This window comes from Lepidochelys olivacea, assembly GCF_965140295.1.
Source record: "Lepidochelys olivacea isolate rLepOli2 genome assembly, chromosome: 10".
Classification (NCBI taxonomy): Eukaryota; Metazoa; Chordata; order Testudines; family Cheloniidae; genus Lepidochelys; species Lepidochelys olivacea.
This window is the reverse complement of record NC_140420.1, coordinates 76,483,867-76,505,070: the sequence shown is the minus strand read 5'-3', so window position 1 is coordinate 76,505,070 and position 21,204 is coordinate 76,483,867. Positions and strand designations below refer to the sequence as shown.

The window sequence follows — 21,204 nt, the reverse complement described above, 5'->3', positions numbered from 1 at the left end:
TTCCCCCCCCTTTCCCCCCCGCTACGAGCAACCCGCCCCCCCCCTCCTCCTCCTCGCACCCCCCCCTTACTCCTCCCCCCCCCGGGTTGGGCTGGACGAGGCGCGGGGCAGGTTTGCAGCGCGCGCGCACGGGGTTGAGTTGGGTTGGGATTTTCGTGCCATGGGGAAGCAGCAGCCAGGAGGGATGCGAGCCGGAGAGCAGCCGCCGCCGCCGCTGCCGCAAGAGGAGGAGGAGTGCTGAGCTCCTCCGCTCTCCCCGCTGCCGCCTTGTGTGTGTGTGTGTGTGTGTGTGTGTCCCGGATTTTTTGTGTTGGTTTTGTTTTGTTTTTTTGGGGAGGGGGGAAAGGAGCCGGTGGCAGCAGCGCTGAGAGGAGGAAGAGGGGGGAGCCTTTTCATTCATTTTTATTATTATTATTATTATTATTCCGCGTTTGTAGGGTCTTCAGCCCCCTGGACTTACTGGTTTTTGCCTGGGGTCGGGGGGAGCTTGCAAGGGGGGGGGGCATCCCTTTGCAGCAGCCTGCGCTTAGGGGAATAATCTCCCGGCTCGGGAAGCTGTATTTCCTCCTCCCTCCTAAGATTGCTTTGGATTCCCCCCCCTTCTTTTTTTTTTTTTTTTTTTTTGCGCGTGTGTTTGCTGCGCCTGTGTGGTGTTTGAAAATGGAGGCTGAAGATACGGGCTGCCAGCCCCAATGTGCTTCGTGCGTGCTACTTCTGTGCACATTGTATCCCTGCAGGCAGCGCTGAGGGGGGAGTGTTGCTTCGCCCTTTCTGGGGGCGCACCAGCCCAGCGTTTCCATTGTTGGCCGTGGGTGGCTTCCTCCGGAAGAACAGCAGCTAGGGAAATAATAATAATAATAATAATAATATAAAAAAAAACCTTCCAATTTTCAGACCCAGAGGGGTGTTTTTTTGTGTGGGAGGAGGAGGAGGTCATTTCCCCCTCCTTCCCTCGGTCTCCCCCCAGCCTCCCAATTTATAGTTCTTGTGTGTGAGTGGAGGGGGAGAGGTTTGGACTTTTTTCTTTTCTTTTTCTTTTTTCTTTTTTTTTCTTTTTTTTTTGGGAAAGGGGGATTTTGTCCATAATTAAAAAAAAAAGGAATGAAGTCTGGCGCTGGAGGAGGGTCCCTGACCTTATTCTGGGGGTTTCTGCTCTTCTTTGCCACACTTTGTCTGTGGCCAACAAATGGAGAAAGTGAGTATTTTGCGTCTCGTTTAACATGGGGGAGAGGGGCGCTTGTTTTGCACTGCGGTGACTTGAGTTTCAGGGGCTGCTTGTGTTTTCCCCTGGTTGAATCTGCTCCTTAAGCACATTTAATGCCCTGAGTTCAGGCTGCTCTTTTCTCTCTCCTCACTTGGAGTGGATGGCTTTGATATTCCTTAATGTAACCAGGGTTTAGACACTTTCCCGTGTCCGAGGAGTAATAGTTCCAATTGCTTCTCCCCAACCCCCTAATCTTTTCACCTACTGTGTTCATTCCTTAAAGCCTCTCCAGATTTCCCCCCAATATGCCGATGTCAAACTCCCAAGACTGTAAAGTGCCAATTAAACACCGAAAGGCCCAGGAATACGTGCTTCCAGCGTTTAGAAGGGAACATTGACTTTAATCACTGGATGCCTTTTTTTAAAATCCAGTTTTAATACCTTCTAATTGAAAGGATTTCTGTAAATAAGCAGGTTGTGTTTTTTGTTTTTGTTTTGCAAAGTGTGGCAGCCTCTTCTTGGGATGCACAGATGTAAAAGGATTATATGTCAGCATACAAAGATCACCGATCTAATATATATTTTATATAGATCTATACAACTTGTGTGGCTGGGTGGGGGGAAAAACACAAATGTATTGATGATTGGAAGGATTAGAAACTTAAAGATGAAGAAATCAAATTAGAAGCTGTTTTTATACCTAGAACTGAAGTTCTGCGGTTGATTCTTTTAAAAGAGCACGAGTTGTTTTCTTCTCTGTGTGTGTGTAAATTCTGCCTTGTTGAATAACGTGGTTCTGTGTGTGTGTGTGTGTGTGCGTGCGCGCACGCTCTGCAAATGGTTAAGTCTCCAGTGCATAAAGATGTCTGGTGTGGATTCTTCCTGCTGTTTATCTTTTCGGAATCGCAGTGTCTGTCCGTGTTGTTTGGGAGTTGCAAAATCCCCGACTTTTGTTTTTGTACATTTCAAACCTGTGATTATATTCTCTGCCCGCCCCCTTTGGTTGCAGGGGAAAATAGAAGGGGAGTGGGGATGGTGGGAGCTGAAATTGACTAGATAGCAATGATCAGCATATTAATCGGTGCAGATAATCAATTTTCTTCTGTTTTATTAGTTTGGATTGCTGGCCCCTAAAATTACGGGTTACTTTGCCCCCATTTTTGGCGGGGGGGGAGAAAAGATTGGGGGTGTTGTTAAATAAAAATAAAAAATGCCTTTTTGTTTCAACCATTTTAACATTGTGCTCGATCTCCCTCTGTTTGTCTTTGTGTTTGTGTAGACAGGAGGTTTCCTTAATGCTAGATCCGTTCCTACTAGCTGAATGGTTTAACTTTTTAAAACGCTCTAACCATTGATGAACGCTCTAACCATTGATGAACGTAACCAGTTTTTACTTTTGAAAAGGTGTGCGGAGAAGAGAGTGCATTTCATCCATTAAAATATGAGGAAAGAATTCCTGAAACTTAAGAAACAAACACATACACATGCATCCAATGAAGTGAGCTGTAGCTCACGAAAGCTTATGCTCAAATAAATTTGTTAGTCTCTAAGGTGCCACAAGTCCTCCTTTTCTTTTTGCGGATACAGACAAACACGGCTGCTACTCTGAAACACATACAGGGAAACCTCTAAGTAGTCGTTTTACGTTGGAAAATAAGTTCTTTGGATGTACCGGCAATTAAACCAGTTGTAAAAATGTTTCGGGCAAGGCGAGGGTAGATGGAATTTGTGAGGCATGTTGAGTAATATTGTATTTCGTTAGACAGTGAATGCCAATTAACTCCTTAAAAGTCAGGGCACAACTTGGCTTTTAATGTTGTAATGCTTGAGCCAGCAAGGGCTGGGAGAGTTTTCTTTTTCGGATAAGTCGAATCTTTTAGCTAGAATTGCTTTCCAGAGAGGAGATTAATCCTTAGGGTTGAAAACTAAAATCCCAGAGCTTGCTATTTTTGGTTGTTGGTGGTGTATGCTGGTGTCTAGAAGAATCAAGGTAAAGATGATTAATCGGTTTCAGAGTAGCAGCCCTGTTAGTTTGTATTCACAAAAAGAAAAGGAGTACTTGTGGCACCTTAGAGATGATTAATAATAAATGTAAAAAATTAAACTTTGGTCCAATGTACTCTTAAACTGATGGAATAAATGTTCTTAAATTATTTTTTACCAAGTCCAGAGCATCTGCAATGGTTGAGAGGAGAAACGTTCTCTTAACAGAGACAACAATAATACATTGGATTTTATTTTTCAGTCTTTTGAAATGTTTGTATTTGGACCATCTAGCTAAAATGACTCAGTTAATAAATCTCACATGAAATACTTGTATTTTGAGGAAGATCCAGGCATTTCAATGTGACAAAATAAGATGAGAAGCTTGTCTTAGCTGAATACTGCCTCTAATTACGTTGACTTTGTAGTTTGCAGTTTTCATGAGTTTTTGTTTTCATGAGTTATTACTGAAAGAACTTTACTATTTGGGGGAAAAATGACCCCCAGACAGATGTTTTGCATCACTTTGTATTCTTTCCTCTCCCCACAGTAGAGGAAGGAAGATTTATCTTATTTTTATTTGTTGTTCATATATAATGTCATAGCTAAAAGGCACTTCCATTTCTGGTCAAACAAGCAAGGCATTCCTAAATAGGAGTACACAGGAGTTACAACAGGAAGAAAAAAAATTCCTAATACTTAATAAATCAGTAAGAGATGAGATTTAATGACCAAAAAAAAAAATCTTTAAAATGCAAGTACTTTAAAAGGAAAAGATGTTCACAGTATACCAACGTTTTGTCAAAAGAGCAAAGAAATCCATTCCTGAGAAACTTTGCATGCAGGTGAGGTAGCTCATGTGGTATGTAAGATGGCCAGGTGTTGGGGGAGACCCTTTAAACAGGTTTAAGATGCACATTAAACTCAGAATGTCCTTTTTTTTTTTTTTTCCCTGTGTAAGATCACAGTATTGAGCATATTGAAATTTGGCTTTTGTTTCCTTACCTTAGGTATTAATGGAAGGAAAAAGCTGAAAGGGGTGCCTTAAAATATTAGACACCCAGAATAAAAATACCATTAGTATGGTACCTGGTGTAATGCTACTTTGGACCCATGACTATGTCAATGAATCTGCTTATCTTGGCTTTGAGCATTACCCCATATGTAGAGCTTACACTTTGTTTCAAATGTTTATTAACAACAGTACATGCTGGTATCTTCAGATCCATATTTCAGGATGCATAGTAAAAAAATCCTTATGAATGTAGTCAGTGTACGTGTGTAGCGTGAACATCAGTATCTCCTAATATGCTTGGTGATAGGAGTATATAGTTAGTTGAGTGAGTTACATAATTCTTTGGGCAATTTAGATACTGAATATGAAATGTTTCAGTCTTAAAGGAATTAATGTTAATCAGGTACACTGGAAATAAGAGAGAGAGGGAATATTTAGAGGTTATCAATAAATGATTAGGATTAGAGTCCATCGGAAGAAACAGTGAGGTAATCAATGTTAACCCCAACAACAAGTGTAAAGGCACATGTTAAATCATTCTAATACAAGAATCAGGACACAGGGGTGTATGAATCATTAGCTAAAAGGGTTAGGAAATGGTGGTGGTTGTGTTAATATGAAGCAGGATGTGTTAAAAGGACAGAACATAGGAACTGTTATGGAATGAGGATGCTGGTAGTAGCTGGTTTAATTGTAGAACCAGTATTTTGGGGGAGAAAAATGTTTTTCTTCCTGTAAAGTAAAGGAAGTCCAACTAAAGAGTTTGACTAAATAACGAATGACAAAAATATTGTTAGAAGTGGAGGAGGAGAATAGGCTGAAGTGAAGAATAAAATTAACTGGTTTTAGCTTGAGTGAAACAGAAGAAATTAGTTTTTCGTTAATGGAGGAATAGTGTGGATTCTATAAACAAGTGAAAGTCGAACATATAATTCTAATAACATTCAATCGTTGTTAAAACTAATGTTAGAATGACTCTGAAATGTGAGTCTAATAATTTGGTTTTGCCTTTGTCAGCACACTCGATTTCTTTCCTTAAAGCCTATATGTTTAAAGTTTTCACAAGAAGAAAAACCTGCTAGTTTTAAGTTTCTTTACACTCTTAAAAGAAAAGGAGTACTTGGGGCACTTTAGAGACTAACAGATTTATTTGAGCATAAGCTTTCGTTGAGCTACAGCTCACTTCACGAAAGCTTATGTCCAAATAAATTTGTTAGTCCCTAAGGTGCCACAAGTACTCCTTTTCTTTTTGTGGATACAGACTAACACGGCTGCTACTCTGAAACCTTTACACTATTAAATGGCTAGTTTAGATCCATGTGCTTTACTTGCAGTGTAGTTAAATGGTTTCAAATGTTTTTTTTGTTTTTTTGGCTCTACTAAATTTACATTTAAGAATATACTCTTCTGCTTAATAAAAGGTTGTCTCTTTGATTTAATGATTAAAATACAATACTATATTTTTAGGGATATACGTTATTGGACTGAAGTTGTAATTGTGATTTTAAAACTATATTAGCATGAATTAAGAACTTTTTTTTTTGATCAGTTTTTTATGCTTCTTCAGTAGACTCCAATTTTACTGGTGGTCATTGGAAGTTTTCATTTGGTGAGTTGAGAGAAGACAGTTAATGGATTAAAATGATGAGTAATATTGTATGCAGTTTTTCCTGTTCACAAATGGTATAAACTGTCTAGTGACCCCTCCTGGTCTTACATTTTAGGAGGCACAAATACTGTGTGAAAACAAACTATTCTGTACACTTTTTGATCACTTCATGATCTTTCATGAAACACAACTTTCTTTTAACCTGTTTAGATGGTCATGTGTGATGTATGCATCAGGGTAGTTTACAGACTAAATTGAATAAATGATTTAAAGCAATAAAAAATATTCCCCAAAAAGTCTGTAATAAATTTACTGAGCAAAAAATAGAAATTAGTTTGTGCCTATTTCCTCTGTACCTTGTCACACAATGTTGAATTTCATCAATAAGATGCTAGAGATATTAATTTTATCTCTTTCTGTAATATTAAGATGTCACCTAAACTGAGGAAGCACTGCAGACCTTTGAAATCATCCCTTAAATGTTGGTTTATTAACCTTAATAAATAATCTTACTTTAATTTTAGTATACATCTCTCATATTTGAAAACACTTTATGGTCTTACCTAATAACAGCTGGCTTACTGTAAATTTCAGCAGTGGCAAGTGCAATTTTGTATTGAAAAATGTGATGACTGTATCCCTAAATTTAAAAAATGACTTGTGCTGTATTGTAGTAAGTTGTGTCTCAAGTGTTTTGAGCAATGGTTAAAGTTGTTTGCAAGTACGTGATTTCAGTTTATTACAGGTCTTTCTAACAAAGATTGGACTTAGTCTCATCACTATCTGTGAAACCTTAGAGTTTCTCAAAAAGAAAAGGAGTACTTGTGGCACCTTAGAGACTAACCAATTTATTTGAGCATAAGCTTTCGTGAGCTACAGCTCACTTGCATCCGATGAAGTGAGCTATAGCTCACGAAAGCTTATGCTCAAATAAATTGGTTAGTCTCTAAGGTGCCACAAGTCCTCCTTTTCTTTTTGCAAATACAGACTAATACGGCTGCTACTCTGAAACCTTAGTTTCTGTTACCATTCCTGTTTCACAGAACACTTGGAACGCAATGATGATTTTGAAGGGAAGGAGTGATTTTGCTGTTTTGCTGTGTTTGACATGAAAAATTTTCTTATTACTCTAAGGTGTGTAGACAGCCTTTCTTTGTGTGTAGTAGGTTACTTGGATTGGTTTTTGTGAACTATGAACCATTTTTAAAAAGGAAGTTTCCAAAACCTTTTATTGCACAAAAGCAGAAATCTACTAACAATAGTTCATAAGAAGGCACATGTGTGGTTTTTAGCTAACTTGCTTTGATACTGTTTTCTTAGCCAAGTTGCAGCAGGTGCTATCTGAGTTCAAGATCGGAACAAATTTCATAGTTCTATGTATTCTGTATATCCAAAGTGTCTGGGGTGCAATTTGAAGACAGGCAGATGAATAACAACATAGGTGTATAATATGAATGAACATTTTGTATGCTCTTCAAATGGACTATAAATTTATCAACTCCTCAAAAGTCATAAACAGACTAAAAAGTTGTTCAAGTCAGGGCGGCTAATTTTTTGGAAAGGTTTTCAAAAGGAAAGTTTAGTAATTTATTGATTTATTAGGGAGATAAATCTCTTACCAAAAGCTGGTGGTGGTGGTTTAGATTTTGTTCAGTCTTTTACAGATGGTTTAACTAACCTTCACAAATACTAAATCTAAGCAACCCTTCTAGATCTTAGTTTAAATCAATGATTAATTTCTTAAACTACAAGGTGCAAGCAACTTTTAGAGTACAAATAGAAGGCTATGTAAAACTTGTTAGTATGCTGAAAGCAAAAATTGACATAAATATATATATACAATCTGTATTTTATTGGTATATTTACAAAAGAGAACATATCAGTTTGCTTTTGGTAAAACTTTTAAGAAGTCCTAATGTTCAAGCCTTGATATTAATCTAAATAGTAACTGTTTTGATTTGTTAAAAAGATCAGACTACCCTGTTAACTGATAGTGCCTTTCTTGTTTGGCTTGACATTAAGTACATCAGTATGCACCATTGTGTCTCCGTGACTTTCAGGCTAGTTTTGTTGAAGACTTCCAGCACGTTTAATATCTATGAATTTTTCACACATCCACCCAGTAAGCCCCTTACCCCTGATTGATGCAGTATGATCATACTTGAGCAGAAATGCAGGGATAAATAAGCTTTGAAAGTGCTGCAAAAATACTGTCTTGCAGGAACATGGTATAATTTTACTACACATTTTAATATAACTTATTTCTTTAATTAGAGGAATAAACTGGTTAACATTTTTCTTTGCCGACAAGTTTGTGTTTTAAGTACCACATTTATAGACACTGTATTGTTCAGACTTCTTTGAATAAAGGTGCATGCTTTCTGCAAAATAGGGAGAAGCTCTTTTCCATCAGAGAATTAACATAAGCTGCTGTTATATTTCTGTGCTGTAACTGCGGATGAAATAAGTACTACTAAAGACTTTGTCTTTATGTCTTATCTATTTTTTTTGTTACTGCAGAAATTAATGCTGGTAATAGTTTAGTTTTGTAAAAAAAACTTGGTTTTGGATGAGTTCATCTCCCACATGATGCTGACAAAATGAATATTTTTTTATTGAAATAGCTCTGTGACGGGTCAGGGAGTGCGTTATCTGCAAACCTGTTATTGGTGCCATTACATGCTATAAAGATAGCTCTGTTTACTTAGAAGTGTGAATATCCGCTCTGATCAGAGCACTCTCTCTTAGGGTTTTTTAAAAAAAAATTCTTGGGATACTGTACTACTTTATTTTGGAAAGAAGGAAAAAATGTGTGTGTCAAACTGTGGAAGCATATAGATCATATAAGGGGCTCTTCTAATTCTGGAGATAAATGTGTGACTGTGTTTTTCCTTTAATTGGTGTTGTGCTGACTTGCCTGATTTTCTCCAACCACACCTTCCATTATTTGAATAATTTAGTTATTAAATGGAAGTTTGTGTAACTTCTCAGCTTTTCATGCTTAAGCAAATACTCCAAAGTTTTCAGGAACAAGGGAGGATTTTTGAAGTTCAGGTGCTGGAAGTGTTCAGAGCATGATCTGAAATAGTCCCAAGTATCCCCTTGTCCCTTGGAATTCAAACTGTATCAGCACAGTCTGTTTGAATCAGATGTACTGTACCTGCTCTTAAGTTTATAAGCTAGGTTTATACAAATTACTTTTTAAATTTTTCATGATACTGTATTACAAAAATATGACAGTTTTAAAACAAATGGCTTTATAGTAAGAGAGAGCATCCATAAATTAGAGCAAAGATGATGCATTTTTCTAAGTATTGTTTGTTTCAGATGCTATTGTAATATACCAGGTATAACTGGTGGGCATGCAAGTTGGAATTAGCAGAGAGTATGAAGTATGTTTTCATTGTTATAGTCAAGATTTGTTCTGTTTCGACACTTTACTTGTAAAGGGCAAAGTATCAGACAGGGTAATGAGCTCAGGCTCAACACATGATTAAAATTAGTCATACACAAACCATATTGGAAAACGTTAATTAAGTGTGTATGGGGGTGCTGTACATAGAACAATGTGCAGGAGCAGCAGGATATCTCAGTAGCTCTGTGTTGTGATAAGGTATTGTGGAGGTAGCTTTGTTACCTTAATTCTGTGTGTTCCTTGTTAGTTTTGTGTTGCTGTGTTTTGTGATATCATCTTGTTGGTAAAACATCTGTTTCCTCATATGTATGGTATACCATTACATCTAGTTAACTTCTAGACTGGAGTGGGCAAACTACGGCCAAGCGGCTGCATCCGGCCCTCCAGATGTTTTAATTCGTCCCTCAAGCTCCCGCTGGGGAGCAGGGTCGGGGGCTTGCCCCACTCTGTGCAACTCCTGGAAGCAGTGGCATGTCCCAACACTGGCTCCTACACGTAGGGGCAGCCAGGGGGAGCCGCACACTACCCCCACCCCAAGTGACGGGGCAGCGTGCACTGCCTGGCTGCGCCTCTGCATAGGAGGCGGGGGGGAGGGGGGGGATACTGCTGGTTCTGGGAGCTGCTTGAGGTAAGCGCCGCCTGGAGCCTGCCTCCCTGCCCCAGCCCTGATCCCCTCTTGCCCTCGGTCCCAGCCCAGAGCACCCTCCTGCACCCCCAGCTGGAGCCCTCCCCCCCCCCAATTTTGTGAATATTCATGGCCCGCCATACAATTTCTATACCCAGATGTGGCCCTCTGGCCAAAAAGTTTGCCCACCCCGTTCTAGACCCTGCTGAAACTTGGATGGACCCTGATATAGGGCTTAAGTCTCCTCATTAGTGATAGTAGGAACAGGTGATAGGTGTGTCTACGGAATTTAAACTTCTGATTAAAAAAGGGCAGAGGGCTTGTTTCTGGCACTTGTGGTATCAAAAACAACTTTCCCAAACATGATCTGATTCAGTGCTGTTTTTGTGGCATGTAGGGACAGGTGCCTCATTATTTCTTTATTAGGGATACTTTGAAATTAACACCTTTCTAATCTGTTTCACTTTAGCTATTCAGAAACCAATGGGCAGCGATGAAACTGGCAAGAATCAAATCAGTTTCACTTTGGGAAAGCTATTTATAGGGAGGAAGAGATGGAAATGGTGTGGCAACCCCTGACCACAAAATAGCTAGGAGATGTTATGGAAATGGGGAGGGCCTTCTAGATGCCCTCTGTTTTCTCTCTTGATCACTGGATGTGGCATTTCCCCCCTACTGTTTCCCCCAAGTGTTGACCCATAGTTAAATACACATCATTGCCTAATGTACCTAAATTTCCATTGGGATTAGATCCATTCCCAAAATGCCACTTTGGTTAAGAGGATGCAGAGAGAGACTTTTGATTTGTAGTTTTTAGCAAAAGACTCTACTTTAATACCAGAAACCCAGTTTAGGAGCAGAACATTCTTCAGTGCACTCCTACCCAGTCAGGTACCTCAGTGTCATTCTCCTCTCCAGCAGATGGGAGTCTTCCAGAATTTTGATGATATCCCTCCTCTTGACTAGGAGAATTTTTGGCTGTTCTCCAGTTGTTTCCGGTTTCTAGCAGGTGGAAGCAGCCTGTGGTTCTGTATTAGTTTGTAGTTAAACTCCCCCCCCCCCCCCCAGTTTCTGGTGGCTGAGAATTTTTTTCTGAACATTGCTGCTTTTTTTTTTTAATTGCTTCCCTGCAATATCCAGTCTCCCAGGAGAAACTGAGGAAAGGGGCCTCCCAGCAGTGTCAGAGGCAGATGTCATTTGCTGTTAGAAAGTGTGTTGGTGTACTTTCTTCTTTCTCCCCCTTTTGAGAGGTACTGAGGTTGGACAGAGGGAAGCCCTGTAAGCCAGCACAGAGGAAAGTGCCAAAGGCCAGGTGGACTGCCAGTCCTATCCCTGGTAGCTAGAACTTAAAGCAGAGGTTGGCAAACTATGGCCCGCGGGCCCTTCCTGCCCAGCCTCTGAGCTCCTAGCCCGGGAAGCTAGCCCCCATCCCCTCTCCTGCTGTTCCCCCTCTCCCACAGCCTCAGCTCACTGCGCTGCTGGCTGGGGTTGTGAGCTCTTGCTGGGCAGCGCAGTTGCAGAGCCGTGGCCTGACCCAGCGCTCTGTGCTGCGTGGTGGAGTGGCTGGCTCCAGCCGGGCGGCATGGCTGTAGCACCGGTAGCCACCAGTGCTCTAGCAACGCAGTGGCGGGGGGGTGGATGGAGGGCAGGGGAGTTAGAGGCAGTGGTCAGGGGCATGGATAGAGGTCGAGGTGGTCAGAGGGTGGGGAACGGGGGTTGAATGGGGGAGGGGTCCCACGGGGGGCAGTCAGGAAGGAGAGGGAGGGTTGGATGGGGTGGCGGGGGGAGTCAGGAGGGTCTGGGGGTGGTCAGGGGACAGGGAGGGGTGGATGGGGCAGGAGTCCGGGGGGGGGCTGTCAGGGAACGGGGGGGTTAGATGGGGCAGGAGTCTCGGGGGGGGGAGAAGCAGGGGGGATTGGATAAGGGGCGGGGGCCGGGCCATGCCTGGCGGTTTGGGGAGGCACAGCCTCCCCTAACTGGCCTTCCATACAATTTCGGAAACCTGATGTGGCCCTCAGGCCAAAAACTTTGCCCGCCCCTGGCTTAACGCCTACCCTTTGGTATTCTCTGGAGAACTCAGTAGAGGGGAATTTTCTATTAATGGGTTGATCATCTTTTCCTGTAGTCCATCTGTGGGCTAGACCCAGGATGGAGGTTATTGATGCATGAACTTCCCTAGCGAAATGCCAAAATTGGGAGACATTCATCAGGTTTTGTCTGGTCGCAAAACTGAGAGTTGGCCTTGGTTTGTTTGAAGACAAGGGGAGGGTTTTGAGCCAGCTTGGGTTGTGAATCTGGGAGTGACCTAAGCTTCTGGACAGAAACTGGGTAAAAAAACTCATTTGGTTCTGTCCAGTTTCATTGTCTTTCATGTGCTAGCAAAATGCTGTTTGAATTTTCACCACAGCAAGGAAGGTTTAGTAAATTTATAAACCTCCTTATTCATACCAGTTCTTATAAAGGAGGCTTATAAAATACTCCACCCTACTCCCGTCTTTTAGGCCTACACTAAATCGCTAGAATCACGGTTAAAACCTGAGGTTGTGTCCACCTTAACAGTTTAAGTCCAAGTGTTCTGTAGAAGTGCACAAATATTCTCCTAAAGATGGTTCATTAGTGAGCTATCTTGCAGCTGTAACAGAAATGCAGAGAAATGCCCTGACAATGGGAGAATTGCAGTGTTTCTATTGAAGATGGGTCTGTGAAAGTGTCTGATGTAAAGCTATGCAGGAGAGTTCTGGCTTTGTATGCTTTTATTTTGTATGTATCAAGAAATGAGATTCTTGTTTCCTGGTGGCTCATTGTTTAAATAAACATGTTGCATTCTCAGTAGAAGACTTTTAGTGCCAACTGCCCACTAATCAGATGTATTAACATTTTATTGTTTCCGAGCCATACCAAGAGAGCAACAGCTTTACAATTCAGTACATTTGAGGAAGATTATAAAGGAATTTGGGGTGGATCACAATGAGCACTTCAAAAGCAACAATGTCAGACTTGCTCTGCAACACAGCAGAGCTCCTGTGGAAAAATACTGTCATCTTAACAGATGCAGTGTTATTTTGGAGGGTACGCTGTATAAATACATGGACTGCGGTTAAATTGTGATGACAACAGATGCACTCTCTGTTCTCAATTCTTTCATCTCTGAACAATATGTGGAAAAAATCACAAACCAAAAAGCATCAAGACAGAAAAAGGTACCTTCGCTACATTGTTAGGGCAGTAGTTTTTGGGTGACTTCCTCTGTTACAGATGCATTTTCATTTCAGACAGTCCGTTTTGCAGTTAGACTAAATGCTTACCTCTGAGGAGTCTGGTAAGATCATGTGTAAGCGTCTGTAGCTATTAACAGTTTTTGTAGTGTTCTGAATGGAGCTATATATTATTGGCAATGCTTTAGAAATGCCAAGTAGACTAAAGTCAGGATTGGTTAACCTGGCAAAAAAGGTTTCCAACATTTTAACAAAAAAAAAGCCCAAGCCCAACAACATGTGTAACTAATTTCAGTGGGTGGGCCAACATTGTCTGAGGCGTTATTGGTGTTCATCTATTTAACATCAGTGACAATATTTTGAAATTACCCACAGCACATTGCAGTGTGCGTGAGAGACAGGCACTTGGAATGTTTGAATCTGATGTTATGTTGCAATGCTGCACAGTTGCATTCACATTTGTTATCTCTCTGCGGATTTGGTCCTGTTTTAATACTACTTTGACAGTTATAAATTGTGGGCTTGTTGTTTTTGGTTTTTTTGAACAGCAAATAAAACAACATAGCAAGATGTTGTCGTCATCAGTGTATTAGCATCTGTCTGTCCACTAGTGGGATAGAAAAGTCTCAAGTTAAATATTATAGCTGAATTTTTTAAAAAAAGGGGATTGGACAACAATATTGGTAGTCATGCATGCTAAAATGGGGGGTGGTCAAATATCATACTTCAGAAGCTGATGGCATGCAGGGGTTGTGAAGAAATGTATTTTCTTGCATGCATTTGCATTGTAACTTCCAATTTGTAAAATATCAATAATTGCTGACCTTATAGGGGTGTAAGTGACTTAACGTTTTTAAAATGTATTAAACTCATTGGATGACTTTTTCTTTTAACCTGGAGGAAAAAGATTTTTTTTTTTTTTTTTTTTTTTTAACTGTGAAGCAAGGTATTACTAGGCATTCCAAGATGTGTGCAAAACTTTGTTCTTAGCAAACCTGAGACTTGGTGTGGGGGAAGTCTTGGTTGTTAACTGACTGACTGAGAAGACAGTCTATATAATTCTTTAAAAAACAACAAACAAAAAACAATCCCCCCCACACTAAAAGAATGTTAAGGTTGCCAAGTCAAGCACGCAAGTTAGGAAATGCTAGAATTAAGGTTGTTCGTGCAACCTTAATGCTGTCTCCTTGTGCTTATGATAGTCTTTAATTACATCACCACACGTTGTTGTTTTTTCCCAATAGGATACCTGTCTCATTTACTGTGCGAGAAAGATGATTCTCACAGAACGTATAACTATTAAATATTTTTTTATGCTCATCATTCATTGGGTGACCTGAGGCCTTATTTACTGCACAACAGCTAAATCTGGGATACCGAATTAATGCCCTTATAGGCTTCTGTGACACTCATCATTGAAGTATCAAGTCAGCAGTACCCAAATTATGGGTCGTGACCCCAAGTGGGGTTGCACTGCAGCAGTCCTGAGTGTGCAGAGGATGACATTTTACAAAACGGCATTCTCTGCACAGCGTGACCTCGCATGCATCTTATGTGCAAGGTCATGCTGTGAGGAGGATGCCATTTTGAAAAGCAAAATGGCGTCCTCAGTGCTGCCTGGGGTTGCTGGAAGCAATATATCCAAAAATGCGGTCCTGCAGGAAAAATGTTTGAGAACCACTGATCTAAGTGGTTCAAAGACATTGAGTTTCTTTATAACACCCCATTTTACAGAAGGGGAACTGACTGGCAGAGATTAACGCTTAAATTATCAATGGCTGCTAATTTTGGATGCCTAATTTTCAACACTTGGGGCCTGACTTTTTCAAAGTGCTTATAATTTTTATAGTATTTTTAGGGTGACCGTATCTTCCCAAAGGAAAAATGGAACACTGCATGGGACCAGCCCGAGGACCTCCATACGCCCGCCCCGCCCATGCAGGGGCAGCCCGGCCTGAACCACTCTCTTGAGCCCTCCTTTCTGTGCAGGATTGGTGGTGTTTCGCTCTTCCCCCTGCATGTTCCTCTGCACCCTGCTAGGGTTGCACCCCTTTTTTGCAAAACTGGCATTAGTCTAGTTTGCTCTGGTTCTTGCCAACTGATGATCAGTTGGTAAGAGTAAATGGGACAAATGTTCGGTTTTGCCAAAATAGTCAGGACGGCTGGGACAGGGCTTAAAAAAGGACTGTTCCGGCCAAAGCGGGGCGTATGGTCACCTTAAGCATTTTATATCTTCAGAGCACAGTTTCCTTTAAAGTCATTTGCAGCTGGGACTGCTCAGAACTTCTGCAAATAACACCTTGCATGTCTCAAGTTCAAAACCCAGAAAATGAGTAACGCACAATTAGTGACCACTTGTGAAAAGTTTGGTGCAAGTGACTTGCCCAGTAACACACAGGAGCTCGGTGGCAGAGGCAGGGATAGAATTGAGTCCTGTGTGGCATTCAGGTAGTGCTGAGTGACTTTTTCTGGCTAAATTGTTTATTCATGCAAAAATTCAATTGTGGCTGGTCCAAAACTGTTCGCAATTTTGATAAGAATTTCCTGAGTGATTTTTGGCCAAAGTGTGTGTGTTTTTTGTTTTTTGTTTTTTATTTGGGGACATAAGCACCATTCACAGAATGGCTGGAAGAGAAGTTGGTGGTGGTGCCGGCCTTGTAATCTTTAGTCCGGTGGTTAGGGCACTCACCTGGGATGTGGGAGATCTGGATTCAGTTCACTCCTCTGCCTGATGTGGAGAAGGGATTTGAATTTGTCTTCCAAATGGCAGGTGAGTGCCTTAGCCACTGGGCTTATAGATGCATTTTCCTTGTAGCCCAGTGAGTATTTGGGTACTTTATACATAGAGGAACAGCTTCAACAGGAGAGAATGAGGGACTTGCCTCAGACTGTCTGGACCACCGGGCAATGGGTCACACCACATGCCAGGTTCAGATCCCTTCTCCACATCAGGCAGAGGAGGGGAGAATTGAACCTGGGGAGTGCCCTAACCGTTATAAGGGAGGCACCACCACTTTGTGGTCATCCTCCAGCCATTTTGTGATTCTAGCGCCTACTTTCCTTTGCTTTGATTTTAATAAAAACGGTTGTTTCATTTGACTAAGAATTAATTTTTTGTCAACTTCTTTGATTCACTGGAATTTCTAGGTTTGGTATGAACCAAATTTTTGGTTCAGTTTTTGGAACTGCCAACAAACCAAATAATCAGCTATTCACCTGGCTCTACATTCAAGTCAGTCAGCTTCTTTCTTCTTCGCACTGCCTGGGTGCATAGGTGCCGACTCCATGGGTTTTTCGGGGCTGGAGCACCCATGGGGGGAAAAAATGCCCACCAGCAACCTCCCTATCAGCTCCCCCCCACCCTCCTAGTGCCTCCCGCTGGCGGGCCCAGCGAATCAGCGCTCCCCCCCCCCATGCCTCCTGCCTGTTGCAAACAGCTGGTTCGTGGTGTACAGGAGGCTGGGGAGGGGTGGGGGGAAGGGAGGAGCGAGGACATGGGGCGCTCGGGGGAAGGGGTGGGGTGGAGTGGGGACAGGGCCTGGGTCAGCCACGGGTCGAGCACCCCCCGGTGCTTTGGAAAGCCTGGGTGCCAGCATCGGGGGGGGGTGGGGAGGAGGGAATCTCTGCTTTCATGGCATGGAAAACTTCAGCCTGGATAGTTAAAATTTGGCAAAGTTATAAGCAACTGAAAGCAGGGTCTAACAATGGAAAATGTTAGGCACCCTTAACTGTAGGTGGGGCTACCAGTTCCATGTATAATTCTTATGAGCACAACCGGTTCCATCTGTTACGCATAACAGCCTTTTCTTCTGCATGCACCACCGATAGAATGTGTTTGAGTTTGTGTAATCATGCTGTCCTTCAGAGCTTATGAGCCCCAATATTACTTCATCAGCGTGAATGTTTTATAGTGTGTATTGATATATTATCGTCTATATTTCATGCAAATTTGCCTTCTCCCTTTTTGGCTCGGAGGATACACAAGGAGTAGAGAAATGTAATAACCTGGTCAGAGCCTTTTCATACCCAGGGAAGAGCAGAAAATTCCATGAATCGCTTTGGGCCTTGGAGTATATATTAAATTTACCTGAGAAGTACTGAGAGCCTAAAGTGTGGGCATTATAGAAAGATTTTAGATAGTATAACTGGGCTACTGTCTACTCTTTCCTGTAAAGTTAATAGTTTGAATTCTAACTATGCTTGGGGGCTTTTTTGGAGGAGAATGAACAATTGTAAAACTGTATCTTCCTTTCAGAGCACTTAAATATGCACCACTTCCTAAGCAAATCCAGAACAGTGGGCAAGGGAGTGTTAATTGTGTATAAGTCAGACTTACAGTTCAGATCTGACCTTGCTGTCACGCTCATTTGTTGCTCTTCACAGCTGAATTTTAGGCTCACTCAAGTTGAATTGTGATTTACCAACATGATAGTGACTCACTTCCTGTGAAAGCCAAGCCTGACTGAGGGCTTTGGGTTGGGGAGCAGGGAAGAAGGGCAGACTGGAATGGAATATGGAAGTGATTGTATTCCAAGTAATTTGGTGCTACTACTGACTTTGGTACCAAAATGAACAGTGTTTGCTTGTGACAAAACAGGTGTGCGTAGCTAGTTTATTTAGTAAGGTTTTATTTGAAAATACCCTCACAAATACGTTGGTAAATAGGGCAGTCATTTGCTCTTTGTCAACAAGGAAAATACGAAGAATTTAAGTGTCTTCTATAAGAGGCCACTTGCTGCTTAAAAGACTGAAGGGATAGTATTCTCCCATTCCTGGTTACCTAATATCCAGCTTCCCCTTTTCTTCAGGACAGACTCGCACTTCCCTCTTAACTTGCAAGGTCTCTTCTCCAAATCAGCCTGCTTCCCTGTGTGTCGTCTCCTGCCAGCTCCACCTGCTCTCTTGTATTATAGGAGCTGTCTCTGTGTAGCTGACTTGTATTCTGATGGTGGGACTGGAGAAAAGTGCATGTGGGAGGCAGTGTGGTCTTGTTGATAGAACTCCGGAGGCTTGAGTTCTGTCCTTGACTGTGCCATTGGCTTCAGGTGAGACCTTGGGCAAGTAAGTTGGTGTTTCTCTGCCTCTTCCCTGTCTATGAAATGGGGTTAACAATGCGTTGAGACCTACAGAATAAAAACACGGTTATGGCTATTTAAACGTGACCTGCATAAAATTGAAGTGGCGGGGGGAGGAAACTTGTGTTCTGATTTTGCTTCTGAATATATAAAGGCGTCTTGAAGTGGCTCAAGATGAGGATGTTAATTAAGTTCACTCCCCAGTAGGTTCATGACAAGATGCTAGTAACTTGCACAGACTTTCTCTGCTGGGCAAAGTTCCGTAGGACAAATCTGTGCATGTACTGCTTTCTCTGCCCCATAACTATCTCCTGCACCCCTTGACCAAGATCCAGATTTCCCAGAATTTTTCGAACTTATTGAAATGGCGGTTAGCAAAAAAAAAAGAGACAAGAAGAAAATGCTTCAGAGGACCATTCCCTTGTAGAACCAGTGAGGACCTGAGATACCAGGCTGGGGAGATCTGTGTTTGAGAAGCAATGCAATTTAAACTTACTGGAGGTGAAGGCAAGCAGGGACTCCCTTTGGCTCTGCCACAAAGAAGAGCTATTCGCAGTGAAGAATACGACTGTGATAGCGTATGTCAAAAAGGCAGGAGGAGCTGGATGTAGGATATTCTAGAAGGAGTGCCTACTAATCTGAACAGAGTGGCACGTGGCACAAGCCAGGGGGGGTTGCGGCACGTGGCACAAGCCAGGGGGGGTTGCGGCACGTGGCACAAGCCAGGGGGGGTTGCGGCACGTGGCACAAGCCAGGGGGCGCTGCGGCACGTGGCACAAGCCAGGGGGGGCTGCAGGCTGGTTTCAGGGAGCTGTGGGGCCTTGTGGCTGAAGCAGGGCCCCTGAGCCACAGCACCCCCATGAGGCTGAAAGTGGGAACAGAGCTGCAGAGAGCCTCAAGCCCCTGCTGTCCCCCCGGAGCATTGGTGGAGTGGAGCTGCAGGGCTGAAGCCGGGTGCCCTGAGCTCAGGTGGAGCTGAAGCTTGACGCCCTGAGCCCTGGCGCCCCCACAGGGCTACCACCAGGAATGGAGTCACAGGGCTGAAGCCCCGGGCCATGGCATCCCCCTGCTGGGTCTCAAACCCTGAGCCCTGGTGTCCCAGTGGAGCAGAAACCCTGAGCCCTCCACCCAGAGCACTGGCAGTCCACAGGGCTAAAGCCCTGAGACCCCCCCTCCCCCACTTGGTGGCTGAAGCCAGGAGTCCTGAGGTGCCCCCCACTCCTCTGCTGGGTCTTGGAGTTTTTATAGTACGTTGGAGGGGGGAAGAGGCCTCAGAAAGAGAGAGGTTGAGAATCCCTGGCATAAGGGGGAAGACTGATATCCCAGCAGTTTCGTGAGGCAGGAATGCGATCAACCGGGCGTAGTGGAATCTGCATTCGATCTTGTAACTGCCCGGTTCTGACCACAAACAGGGCACCCTTTTGTGTCATCAGGTAATCTGAAGACCGTAGTCTGCTGTTTCAGAGGAAAGAGCCAAGTAGCTATAAGAGGAAAATATATGCATTACCTTCCGTACCCGTCTTTTTTAGGACTACAGAAAATGAGGGGGAAGGGAAATGGTTGATCTCACTGCCTGAGAGGAGAGCTTGGCTTTTGGAATTTGTAGATATGACAGGAAAAACCTCCCAGGTTTCTTAAATACCAGATGTCCAGCTTCCTTGTCCAGAAAAGCTCCTTTGCTCAAGAAAAAGTGGATCAAACGGAACATACTCAGTCACATAGTTGAAGTACAGTGGAATTTCATGGAAAGGGTGCTAGTTCCTAGAGAGGCCTAAATACCCCAGACATAAGTTCCTTTGGGATGGTGAGAGTTTGGAATTTAGTTTCAGAGTAACAGCCGTGTTAGTCTGTATTCGCAAAAAGAAAAGGAGGACTTGTGGCATCTTAGAGACTAACCAATTTATTTGAGCATGAGCTTTCGTGAGCTACAGTTGCCATTCCTCAACCATAAGGCGGAGCATCCTGCAGGCATCAAGAAAGAGGTTTACTGTCATTTGGCTATTGATGTTCTCCAAGCTCCTTTGCAGAATCCACCACGAATATGTAGAGCTTCATGTTGGTATCTTGACACTTGTGAGAACGATATTGCTACGTTGAAATGGAATGACACTTGGTTAAACCAATCAAATGTGTAAATTACTTTATATATTTAAAAAAAAAAACCTTTAAAACTGTAGCATAGCCAGTTTTCCATTCGTATGATGGACCTTTCCTTGTCTCAGCGCAGAATGTATGTGAGATAGTGGTGCTTTCATAAATTCTAGAGTAATTAGTGTTTTTCATAACCAGCAGGATGCTCTTTGATGATGCACATTATCTTAGCTATGTTTTGCTGTTCGATGTTGGTGGAGGAAAAAACAATGTTAGAGGAATGGAATATTTTAAAATTTTTTTGTATATCCATGGAAAATCTGTAGCCCACCATGTTTCTGCTGCTCAAAAATAATTCTAATTGCATCCATGGCCAATGATAAGCCATCAGTATGTAAAAGAATGAAGAGCTGTCTTGCATGTTCAGAAAGGAATACAGTGCATATCCTCCAGAAAATACCCTGGAGCATCAAGGTTAATTACAGCCTTCCCCTTTGCACCCCCCTCCTCCGTAAAGTTTCAGAAAATAATGCAAATACCTAGCGTTTCTGAAATTCCTGACCCTTTCTGCTTACTGAATAAAGTAGTCAGGATTTTCAAGCTGACCATCGGAGGATCAAACCCTTCCCCCACTTCCTGAATCTGCAGCTTTTTCAGGATTTGTAATGGGTCTAATGCTGATTGACTTTTTTCCCTTATTTAAAAGCATCCATTGAAGAGAAAAAAGCTGTACTTCCTGTTGCTCTAGCTTGAGGCTTTGGGGAATAGATTTTGGAAGTTTAGGCATTTGTTAAGGGCTTTCAGGGGAATTCTTAAGAAGATGTTTTGGATTATTGCATGAACTAAACTCCTTTCCATGGTCTTGAATTGTTCTTATTTAGCTTTTTTGTGAGAATTACCAGGTGCCAGGAATTTGAATAGCTGGGGTAGCATATAAATCCATTCTGAACTGTTTCTCTTACAACTCTTTGG

General features: G+C 42.4%; 1 protein-coding gene across 1 annotated transcript in view; it reads left to right on the top strand.

Moving 5' to 3' along the window:
- The first annotated feature begins 915 nt into the window (after positions 1-915).
- The window catches only part of IGF1R (insulin like growth factor 1 receptor), a 281,321-nt gene continuing 261,032 nt past the window's right edge, over positions 916-21,204 (top strand). The window contains exon 1 of the mRNA XM_084642472.1: positions 916-1,195. Within this exon, the coding sequence (XP_084498598.1) occupies positions 1,102-1,195 (94 nt within the window). The 5' untranslated portion in view covers positions 916-1,101. The remainder of the gene's footprint in view (positions 1,196-21,204) is intronic.